This window comes from Podarcis melisellensis (genome assembly GCF_964234715.1).
Source record: "Podarcis melisellensis genome assembly, chromosome: 11".
Lineage (NCBI taxonomy): Eukaryota > Metazoa > Chordata > Lepidosauria > Squamata > Lacertidae > Podarcis > Podarcis melisellensis.
Window position 1 is genome coordinate 25,050,716 of NC_138543.1, and position 12,217 is coordinate 25,062,932.

Sequence of the window (12,217 nt, forward strand, 5' to 3'; positions counted from 1 at the left end):
TTCCCTTCTCAGTGGGTTTTGACACTGTCAACCATGGTATCTTACTGGACCAGTGCTGTGGGTTGGGAACCCTCCTACCTGCAGGGTTGGTTCACTGCACTGTTTAGACACCTACTGAAAACCTCTCTCCCCAGGCAGATGATTTAGTTAGCATTTGTTTTAATTATATTAATTATTTTATCTTTGTTCTTAATGATGGTTTTATGTATAGTTATTTTTAAATGGTTTGTGTCTTTTAGCCATGTTTTATATATAATTTGACCTGTGCACCATTTGGAGATTTTTTTCTCTTTTTTTGAGCAAGCAGTTTATACATTTCCTAGATAAAATTGTAAATAAATAAGTATCATAGGGGGACTTCATCTCCATACTATGTGCTGTGTAATCCCACAAGGTCCCACCTTGTCCTCTATGTTTTTAAATCCTCAGAGGGTTTGGAGTGAAAGGTCTTGTTTGGAGAACATCCAGGTTCATTCTCTGGTATATCTCATTTTAAAAGAACTTACACCTTTCCTTTATTTCAGATTTTAAAACTGCTTGCATGGTTTTTGTCGTATGATTTTAGGTTTAACTTTCGGAAACCGCTCTGATATTTTGTCTGAAACCAGGCATATAAATATTTTGATAAATAGCATGTCTGCATGCAGGATTCCTGGCAGCACTTGGCTGGCCACAGTGGGAAACACAAGGCAAGACTAGATTAGATTTTGGTCTCGTCCTGTAGAGCTCTTACGTTCTTACTTTTCAATTGTTCAGAATATGTTCTTAGGAGATACCAAAAGCTGTGTATGCTTAGCTCCTTTGACTTTTATCTCTCTGTTTCAGGACAGGCACATTATCAAACTTAACTGCGCCTTGCAACGCCCACTGTAGATGCTTGCGTTCAAACTATTTACCAGTCTGTGGCACAGATGGAGTCCAGTATTTTTCTGCATGTTATGCAGGATGTACCTCTGCTGTTACTATTCAAGACGGTTCAAAGGTATTGCCATTTTATATCATGGGTTGAGAATGCAGAATTTACCTTAGGTCTAAAGGCTGGCAGACAGAATCCTTATTTTGCCCACCCCCTGCAAGACAGATGTGTCAATCACCTGATGCCATCTGCCAATCACCTGACAAATCTGCCAGTCACCTGATAACACCTGACAGCTTCAAAGGGGCTTGCTCTGATAGGGAACTAAGAATGAGCCCTTTTGAAGGCGCACTGTCAGCTGATTGGCAATGAAGACACATGTTCAAAGGGACTGGTAGCTGCTGATCAGCTGATAACACTGGTTAAAGACTATTTGGAGGCATTCAAACCGCATTTGCAAGTGAAAAACTTCAGTGGGGCTCACTGTCACTACAGATCAGCTGATTGGATGCTACACTGAACGACTTTGAATATGCACTGTCAACACCAGTCAGCTGACTGGTGCTGCTAAGCGAGCCCTGCTTTCCAAGGTACAATCAGGAGCATACTTTAAGTTTCCAGTTGTTCCACTGCAGCCATGCCTTTGCCTACCCCACACCTCATGCCACATATGGCATGTGTGTGGTGCAGGTGAGTGTGGTTTGTCGAAAACAGCTTCTCAGGCAAAATTCGGCCCACTGGTCTGCCTCTGAGTGCTGGGTGCTAAAAGTGCTTACAGTGGTACCCCTGGTTACGAACTTAATTCGTTCCGGAGGTTCGTTCTTAACCTGAAACCATTCTTAACCTGTGGTACCACTTTAGCTGATGGGGCCTCCCGCCGCCGCACGATTTCTGTTCTTATCCTGAGGTAAAGTTCTTAACCCAGGGTACTACTTTCGGGTTAGCGGAGTCTGTAACCCAAAGTGTTTGTAACCCAAGGTGTTTGTAACCCGAGGTAACACAGTATTTAGTAAACATGTCCATTTCAAATGCATATTAATTCATTAATTTTCTTAATTATTATTAGCATTTGTACAACACTTGTATGAATAGCATACAAGAGAAGTTATTTTCTCAAGACAAATTTATTAAAGCATGTTTTGGCGGTTGGTCTGGTAATCTGAGCTCTTCAGTTCAGATAGATCTTGATTCTTCCATGCTCATCACTACATAAAATATTTTCATATGATGGCATGGCAGGATGGGATGTGGGGCTAGTCCGCTCATGAATGCTTCTCCATGCCTCATGTGTGTAATATGGTGATAGTTTTCAACTAAAGCAGGGATCTGCTCCTCCACACCAAGATAGTTTTCATTACAGTGGTACCTCGGGTTACGAACTTAATTCGTTCTGGAAGTCCGTTCTTAACCCAAAGCGTTCTTAACCTGAGGCACACATTCCCTACATAGGCCTCCCATGGCCCTGGAAGCAGATTGCATTTGTACCCTGGGGCAAAATTCGCAACCTGAGACACCTACTTCTGGGTTTGTGGAGTTCATAACCTGAAGCATTCGTAAGCAAGACTGCTCGTAACCCTAAGTACCACTGCATTACTTGGATCAAAAGGCAAGTTAGCTTAAGGAAGTTTGTAGAAGGAAAGTTTGCCACCCCCTCATCTCCCCTACTGCTAGCTATGTCCCCACCCCCTAAAGAGTGAGAAGCCATCTTGAACAATGTTGGGTTGGGCATGGAGGGATGCTGGAGACCCGGGAACTTTCTTTCCTGTGAGCTTCCTTACATTGACATTCTTAGGTTCTAAGCCTGATTTCCTCCTCCACCAGCCCTATGTCCAGGGTAGTTCTCCAGGCACATTGCAGAAGGTGTGGGTCGACTTCATGGTCCTCCCTTTCCTGTTGAAATGAAGGCAGTTCCATAGAAACATCTTCTCTGTTTCTGCTGTAATTTGTTAATCACTTTGTTGTTCAGTATTGCTAATATTGGAAACAGTGATTACTTCATTTGTTGTGCTCATATTTGTATATATGTACTGTTTATAGGTCTTCACCAACTGTGACTGTGTTGGGAATCCCAAATCTACCATTGAGAATATCATCTATGGGGCTACCCCTGGGAAATGTGCATCAAACTGTTCATCCCTGCCTCTGTTCCTTGGCTTCTTCTTCTTCACTATTGTTTTTACATTCATGGCAGTGACACCAACAACAGTGGCCATTCTAAGGTAGTTTTCATTTTGTTTCTATCCTACTTACTGATCACTGCAAAATGCTATAAATTTCCTCTCTAAATTTTTTAAATAAAAAAAATAAAAACCTCTCATTCTTTTTGCCCCTCTCTGTCCTCCTTCTCTAGCACAATTCAGAAAGGAACAGAGGGTTACATCCAACTAAGTTATACTCAGAGTAGACACATTGGAATCAACACAGCTAAATTATACATGCCCATTCATTTCAATGGGCAGTGTTTAGCTGAATAAATGTGTGAACAGAATGACTTCTGCTTGTCCAATGGGACTTTCCCTGCTCTCCTCCTCATGTGTGCTTCCTATTCTCCACAAACCCATTCTGAAACATTGGGGAAACCCCCCAGACCATTCTGTGTGTGTGTGTGTGTGTGGGGGGGTTATCCTGTTGTGTAAGTGGAATTACTTCCACTTGCATAAAGCGCTACTCAGTGCTAATAAGTCTACTCTGAGCATGACTAACTTTGGATACAATCCAGAGATATTCTGGGTAGAGGTGAAGGATATTGACTATGTTGTAACTTTATTTAACTTCCTTTTAAATGATGTTAAGAGGGAGGAAGTGTCATACATTACGTGACTAATGTGTGTTTTATGAATATAACTAGCAGTATGGTTGATGTCTATAGATGATGAAGTACAGGTAACATTCAACTTATGTGGATTTAGATTTATGAATATATATGTGTGTGTGTGTGTGTGTGTGTGTATGGTAAAAGGGACACGGGTGGCGCTTTGGTCTAAGCCTCTTGGGCTTGCTGATCAGAAGGTTGGCGGTTCGAATCTCCACAATGGAGTGAGCTCCCGTTGCTCTTTGCCAGGTCCTGCCAACTTAGCAACTCGAAAGCGTGCCAAGTGCAAGTAGATAAATACGTATCATTGTGGCGGGAAGGTAAACGGTGTTTCCATGCGCTCTGTTTTCTGTCACTGTCGGCCTGAAAGTGAGATGAGCACCACAACCCCATAGTCGCCATGGGGTCCTTTACCTTTTACATACACACACACACACACACAGAGAGAGAGAGAGAGAGAGAGACATATATGGTAAATGGGGTGGAAATGGAGTTGGTGTCTGGAAAAAAAAAGACTTTTGCTATTCTACCTGCCATTAAACCTAATGGGTTCTGATTATATTTGATTTTGGCTTTAGGCGTTATCTCTGGAACATAACCCCTATTTATGTTGAAAGTTGCCTGAAAGTTAAATAACACAAGCAAGCTGAATATGGGTGGGGGGAATCTTATAGGGGAGAAATCTGATTCAGTTTGCATTTAAAATCAAACTTACCAAACCCATACTTTCTGAAACAAGGTGTGAACTGAAATACAGCCACCCCCAGAAATACACAATTTTCTAAACTTTGCAATGCAGTTCTCTAGTCAAGCTAGCCAAAAACACACATACAGTTGTACCCTGGTTTGTGAATGCCTTGGTAAGTTTTGGCTCCCAAATGCCACAAACCCAGAAGTGACTGGCTGTGGCTTCTGATTGATGAAGCTCCTGCCACCAATCGGAAGCCGTGCCTTGATTTTCAAACTTTTTCAGAAGTTGAATGGACTCCCAGGACAGATTATATCCGAGAACCAAGGTACGGCTGTATTAGGGTGAAGGGCATATATAAATGCATATATTAGTGGACATTGCATGTGAAATGCATTTACCAGGGAAAATTGCTTGCAAACATGCATATATTTTCAAAACTGTATATTACATATTAAAAGAAACTTGCACTAAAAGGCTGACACATTTTCGTAAGGTTTTTCCAATGCAAATTGCTGTTAAATTTAAGATAGGAAAAATTAGAAACTGAGATAACAGAAAGTTGACTGATTTGTCCATCTGTGCTTGAATGTATAGAGGGATGGAGAGGCTGACTATTCCTAATAATAATAATAATCTATAGTAACCTGAATGTAAAATGTATAATTAAGCAGGGCTTTTTTCCAGGTTCGATGGGCCCTTGGCAAATAGGTGGGCCCTTGCCTAAACTAGGACTCCCCCACAGTTGATTTATTCATCTGCAGGCAGCAATAGGACTCAAGTTTGAAGTCATTTGGTCTCCACCGGAAGCTAACATTTTAATTTCCTGCACTATAGCCCAGCACTGGGAAAAGGACATTTATTTAACAGGGACCCAAGTTAGGCACCAGTGGTAGAGCCCTGGCAGCTGTCCAATGATTCTGGGTGCTGATATCAGGCCGGACACTAATCAGTATTGGTTGGAGCTTATGGTGTCATTTTTTTTGCCTATTCCAGAATTCACACCAGCAGCCTGGATAGCCAAAACAGTTAAGATATTTTGTAGGCAATGTATTGCATAACAACTTATTATTTGTGGGTAACAGTATACCTTGCTGTATGTGTGTTTTGGAACTCTCATACGATGCAAAAACTGTTGTTTGATGTTGTAGATAATAATTTTGCCTTTCCTTTCCTTAAAACCTAGACGCCAGCATGGAACAATTTACAGATATATTGTTGAATTTGATTTTCTTGTTTTTCATGTTTTTTATTGTGTTTCTTGTTTATTCTTAAAGATTGCATTTTTCTTAAGTAGGCATTGTATCTACAAAATTACAGAATGAAAACAAAAACTGTTTTCATACTTCCAAATGAGAAGTAACAAATGGAAGCATGATTTGAAAATATAGATGAACAGAAGAAGCAGTAGATTTGAAACTTACATTGCTGCCATTTCCTTAAACTTCAAATCTTAATGTATTTTAAAATTGGATGAGGTTTTCATACCAATTTTGGTGCTCTCCCTCACTGCTGTTTTAACATTTGTATTTTTTAAGATAGCTATGCATGTTTTATACTGTCAGCCATCCTCATAATTTCTGCTGAAGGATGGTATAAATCTCTATTAAACAATAAATCAAACTTTGGTTTACAGGTGTGTACCAGAAAGGCACCGATCATTTGCTATGGGGGTTCACATGCTCTTTCTACGAATTTTGGGTATGTTTTCTAAAACCTCTATACTTAAGTAGAAACTAGGAACAATGGTCACAGTTCTAAGAATCACAAATGCCCTGAGGCTCCATAGTTACCATATTTTTTGCTCTATAAGACGCACCAGACCACAAGATGCACCTAGTTTTTGGAGGAGGAAAACAAGAAAAAAATATTCTGAATCTCAGAAGCCAGAACAGCAAGAGGGATTGCTGTGCAGTGAAAAGAGCAATCCCTCTTGCTGTTCTGGCTTCTGGGATAGCTGCGCAGCCTGCATTCGCTCCATAAGACGCACACACATTTCCCCTTACTTTTTAGGAGGGAAAAAGTGAGTCTTATAGAGCAAAAAATACGGTATCTATGGAAAAGGAAGGATCAGGATGTTACCTGTACAAATGTAGGTAACAGGTGACTCGATCATGGCTGATGTACACTATCATTAGCTCTATTCAGGCTGAAGTTTAAAACATATCTTTCTTAAGTTGATATTGACTCTGGAGGAGATACTACTGATAATTTATTGCTGCTGATTTGTGTTTATTTTTTATTTAAAATACACATGAAAGGCTTGTTTCATTGAATATTTTAGATTTCATTAAATTCTATGTTGCTAGCCATGGTTTCTTTTGAGCAAAACTTAGTAATAAATAACTTGTAAATGAATAGGCTTCTGGAATATTGTTGATTTCTAAATAAGCAATATTCTTCTACATCCCATAACTCGTCTATATAAACTGCCACATATAGTGCTCCAAGCAGTACAATCTTGCCATATTTCCCTGATTCCTTATAATAACTCATGGAGTTTTGCTCTGAAGCACACTTTGTTACTCTGTTGTAGCTCTGGAGCAGGTTTGGAGACATGGAACAGACTAGTGGGACAGATCCTTATCTCCCATATAGAGATGGGAAGGCCTGGAAAAAACCTGGAAAACTTGAGGAAAAACCCAGGTTTTTTAACATTCTCTCTCTCCCCCCCCCCGTTTTTCCCATACTCCCCCTCCTCCGTTTTATTTCCAAAGCCTTTTTTTTCTGGAAAAAAATGAAAAAACAGTTTGATATAGTTTGAATATTCCACACACTCCCACCCATTTTTTCTGGGGAAAAACAGCTTTGCAAAACAAAAACAAGAACAACAACCTGGGGGGGAAAGAGCCCCCCCATTTTTTTCTGGGTTTTTCCAGGGCTTTCCATCTGTACTCTGCTACTGCTTATCAGCCAAATCTGACCGGTGGATTGGGTCCCTCAGGGTGTCTCCCGTCACTGAAAATTGGTGTGTGTGGGGATTTGCCCTCTTTTGCTTCAACAGTTCCAAATGTGTCTGATAGTTCTGTGTTAAGAACTTTGCCAGGCTCTATGTTTCATTTCCATTTTGATAATTTATCAAGCGAAAACTTATTAAAGATTGAGGGAAAAAATCTATATGGTGACACTGGCTAGTCTGTACATTCAGGGGGCATGATCTGGAGGCATGAATGCACAGAGAAATGTTCTTGTTTGAGAGAGCGCATTGCAGAGGTAACTGAGAACAGGAGGACCTGGATCATAATCTGAATCTTAAAATATGAGATATTTTAACATTTTCCATTTTCCATAGTTTTAGCCATATAAACTACGTCTTCAAGTTTTGCAATCATACATTTTGTTGAAGGCAAAAATATATTTATATTATTCTGGAATGCTTGAAGAGCCTTCTTTATTGGTTATAGAAGTCCGCTATTGGTACAACACCTCTATTTTACAGCATGGTTTTGGCATCTGAGTTTGCATTTTCACTTGTTGTTTTTCACCATTTCATTTTCTACAGGCAGCATACCTGGACCAATCCTCTTTGGTGTTTCAATAGACAGTACCTGTACACTTTGGGATATAGATAAGTGTGGACGTAAAGGATCATGTTGGACCTATAACAACCACAGAATGGCCTATATGCTAGTGGGCATAAGTAAGTATCTCTCCAAAGCCTTGTGCTCCAAATAGTCTGAGTCTGAACAATTCCAGTGAAGATATAGGATGGGGGAGGCACCTTGTAGTTAGAATTAACTGTTTTGTTTCTCATTTGTCTGGTATGCCAAGCAAACTGAATACAGTGGTACCTCTGGTTATGTACTTAATTCATTCCGGAGGTCCGTTCTTAACCTGAAACTGTTCTTAACCTGAAGCACCACTTTAGTTAATGGGGCCTCCCGCTGCCACCACGCTGCTGGAGCACGATTTCTGTTCTCATCCTGAAGCAAAGTTCTTAACCCGAGGTACTATTTCTGGGTTAGTGGAGTCTGTAACCTGAAGCGTATGTAAACCGAGGTACCACTGTACATGGTCTGAGGATCAGCAGTTTCTGATTTTTATTGCTCGCGAGGGGCGACCTAACGTGCCCTGATGCTTGCTGGAAGTTATTGTGACAGACATGGACAGATGTCGGCTTCATACGAATGCATAAATGGCTCACAACAGACATGAAAGAGGAAACTGGAAGTCATCCCTTGTCAGGACGGACTCACCTCATCGGGTGGAGCTGCAGCAATAGCCTCCCAGCAGAGGTGTCACTGCTGCTTACCAAGATGGGGGAGTGGGTGGCTACCCAATGGTGAGACTCACACTTCGTGGGCACACTGTTGGAATCAGTCAACTGCCCTGGTTGGTATGGTCACACAGCCTTAGCCTTGCACATTGGCGGAGGAAGGTGGGTGCAGGGAGGCGTTCCGGGTGTCATTCCTAAGCAGGGGTGACATTTGGCGCTCCGCCCACCCGCGACTCGGACTCCCACAACTACCGTGAGCTATTGGAGGAAGGGGCGGGGGGAGCTGCTGCGCTGCTTTGCTGGTTCCTTCCTCTCCCCTTCCAGCTCGCCTGCCTCTTTCCCACCCTCTCCTCCAGCCAGGAGTCACGGGCAGGTGGTGCGCTGTTGTGGGTGGTGCACAGTTGCCCCATGCTCTCGGCTGGAGAAGACAGGCAGGCAGGGGAGAGGATGGGAAGGAGGCAGGCAAGCAGGAAGGAGAGAGGAAGGAAGCGGGATTGGTGGGTGCGCGTCTGGCTATCTCACACCTTGGAGGGCACCCTCTATGCCCCTCGGGAATGCGCCCCTGCGCCCCTCAGGAATGTGCCCGCCCTGGGCAGCGCGGGCATCTGCTGTGCCACTGGCCTTGCAGTCTTCCACATGGCAGTCTGGCAGGCCCCCCTCTACACAGAGCACTATTTCTGCCTCTTTCTTGAGAGCCAGTGTGGTGTAGTGGTTAAGAGCGGTAGACTCCTAATCTGGTGAACCGGGTTCAAGTCTCCGCTCCTCCACATGCAGCTGCTGGCTGACCTTGGGCTAGTCACACTTCTCTGAAGTCTCTCAGCCCCACTCACCTCACAGAGTGTTTGTTGTGGGGGAGGAAGGGAAAGGAGAATGTTAGCCGCTTTGAGACTCCTTCGGGTAGTGATAAAGCGGGATATCAAATCCAAACTCTTCTTCTTTCTGTAGCTCCCTCAGCTGGCCCAATGCCAATTGTAGACTGCGTCTTAATTGGCTGCCTTTTAACTTATCAATAAATCAATCAATGTGTGGAATATCAAAGCTTCAATATAGGTTATGTTGCTGATATCTCCAAAGAGGTGTGAAATAAATCTACAACACAATAAACCGAAAGCTATCACTAATTGCTAAATTAGCAAAAGGGAAATTGTTAAAATGCTGCAAATCTTCCTTCTTTCCCTTTCACAGGCGTCATTGCCAAAGTCATCTCCATCATTTTTACAGTTACAGCAGTTTTCATATATAACCCTCCACCAGAGCAACTGGAGTCTTCAGAGAAGAAAGAAGAAGCAGTGACTTCTGTACAACTTTAACACAGCAAACCCCTAAATTTTTCATAGAAACTCTCACGCAAAAACTAAGACTGAAGCGATGGCTTTCTAAGAATGTGTCATAGCAGCTGGCTCTGCTAAATATGAATCATGCCAGCACCGGAGCACATCTTGAGCAACTGTTTCAAGTTGTTTTTTTTTTAAAAATAAAAATAAAATAAACACAGCCTGTCAGGTTTATTTCAGTCACCTCAAACAATGTTTCATTCAGGAAAAATACCATGAGGTTGGATCCAGACTTTCCAGAAATGCAATTCCATTAAGAGTATTCTTCCACTAGGTGAGAAGATGGGGAGAAGAGGAAATATGTACTGATTTCCCAATTCCTTCCTCAACCTCCTCTGACATCCTCCCAAATTTGCACCAGCCTGGGAGGAAGAGGGGTTGGGGGTTGCAGAGGAAAGAGGAAACCGTCAAAAATTGCCTCCAGAAATAAACCCCAGTGGGAGGTACCACTGGATTGGAATCTCTTCGGCAAACAGAAAAGGCAAATCTGGATCCAATCTCCTAGAATGTTGCAGAATATAAAACAGCACTTTGTTTTAATCTTATGTCAAAGAGATCAGAGGCATATCTAAATTTTATGTTGTTTCTTTCCAGTCATCAGCAGCTATGTGCAATTGGCTTAAGGAGCTTGTGTGCCACCAGCAGATTTATGACACTGCTGAACCCCACAGAAGCACTTTCTGTTTGAAATAGCAGATACATGTAACTACTGTTGTTTTGCAAATAATGACAGCCACATGTATAGACCCCACTTATTCATGCAGTTGGTATCTCCACAAGCCCAGCAGTTGCCCCTATACTCCTGAGCGTCTGACCTGACCTGTCAGTGAACTGTGATGCACTACAGAAAATTAGCCACCTAAGAGCTAAGTTTACTTGTTTAAAGCTCTAGTAATGTTTTCTACAAACCAGGCACACTATGCAACAATACTGTTGGCTAGTTGACCATAGATGCAAAATGTTTTAAATTTATTTGCACCTCTGTCTCTCAAAGGATAAATGTGGATTGTTTACATAGCTTGCCAGGTTGACCAAACCGAGTGCCTGTTTTGTAGGCTTTCTTTGACTTGTAGGCTTTGACTTGACAGAAATGGTACAATTACAAGATGTGAAAATCTTTCTAGTGATTTCCTTGAATTCTTTTGTTGAGCCACATAAAGAAAAAAATGCTCTGGCAAATGCATCTGTTGTACATATATATATGAAATTATATATATGCTTTTATATATATGAAAGCATATAGAATGTTATACAACAGAGGCACTTTGTCTTTGTGTGGCTCAATAAAAGAATTCAAGAAAACTGCTAGAAAGATTTTCACATGCAGGATCCAGTACCATTGTTTAAGTGTGTGTGTGTGTGTGTGTGTGTGTGTGTGTGTGTGTAACCATAGGAATACTAACTCAAAAAAACCCTCAATTCAAGAAGGTTATTTTAAGCTCTTTATATTCAAGAAAAATGATTGCTGCCATGTCTCCAAACCCATTTGATGTAACTACTTGAACCTTTGGCCTATGCCTGTTTATAAACAGACTAATTTTAGTCAGGAGAATCATATATATTTTATCTACTATTTAAACCTGAAAACTAGTTAAACCAATAACCTTACACATTTTTATGTACCTTACAGTGCCATTAGGTGTATGTCACCATTCATTTATGAATAGTGGAAATCTCAGATGAATTTTTTTTTGTATGTCTGAGCACTCAGATACACAACTTTCACTGAAGTGTATCTGAGAAGTGCAGAAAGAATATGCCTATATTTAGACATTCATAAAATTAATTTGTGATTCTTGTCATTCCAACGTCCAGTTAAACATTCTCATGCGTTCTCAATACTAGTGCCATAAAATGGAGTGCGTTGAATCTTAAACGTCTTCATAAATGCTAGGATGCATGGGGATGTTATCATTTTCCACTTTATTTTCTATCACATGTTTTCCCATTAATTCCAAAATAATGGTGAGGAGGGGTAATTTAGGATGCATTTACAGCATCTTATGCCCCCAGCAGTCATAAAAATATTGCCATTTGAATGTATGGAGCAGAGAGAAAGGTGCAGCTTCAGTGATTCACAACATGACTTGCCTGTTTTTATAAGGGTATCAGAAAAGTGGTCCTTGAGATCATTGGCAGTAAAAGGGTTCTGTAATAGATCACCAAAAAAAAGAAGCCTGCACAAGTTAGGATCTCTGCAGCACAAGCAAGTAATATACTTTACTCTTCCCGCTTTCCAAGCTTTTTCAGTTCTACATTTTAAAAAAGTTTTGTCTCAGTATTTTGATTCACAAGCAATGTGAATCATTTT

General features: G+C 41.3%; 1 protein-coding gene across 1 annotated transcript in view; it reads left to right on the forward strand.

Moving 5' to 3' along the window:
- Nucleotides 1-10,037, forward strand: part of SLCO4C1 (solute carrier organic anion transporter family member 4C1) — a 31,773-nt gene extending 21,736 nt beyond the window's left edge. Inside the window, exons 9-13 of the mRNA XM_081930851.1 lie at nt 826-982; nt 2,894-3,075; nt 5,993-6,057; nt 7,859-7,996; nt 9,758-10,037. Of these exons, the coding sequence (XP_081786977.1) occupies nt 826-982; nt 2,894-3,075; nt 5,993-6,057; nt 7,859-7,996; nt 9,758-9,882 (667 nt within the window). The 3' untranslated portion in view covers nt 9,883-10,037. The remainder of the gene's footprint in view (nt 1-825; nt 983-2,893; nt 3,076-5,992; nt 6,058-7,858; nt 7,997-9,757) is intronic.
- The last annotated feature ends 2,180 nt before the right edge of the window (nt 10,038-12,217 follow it).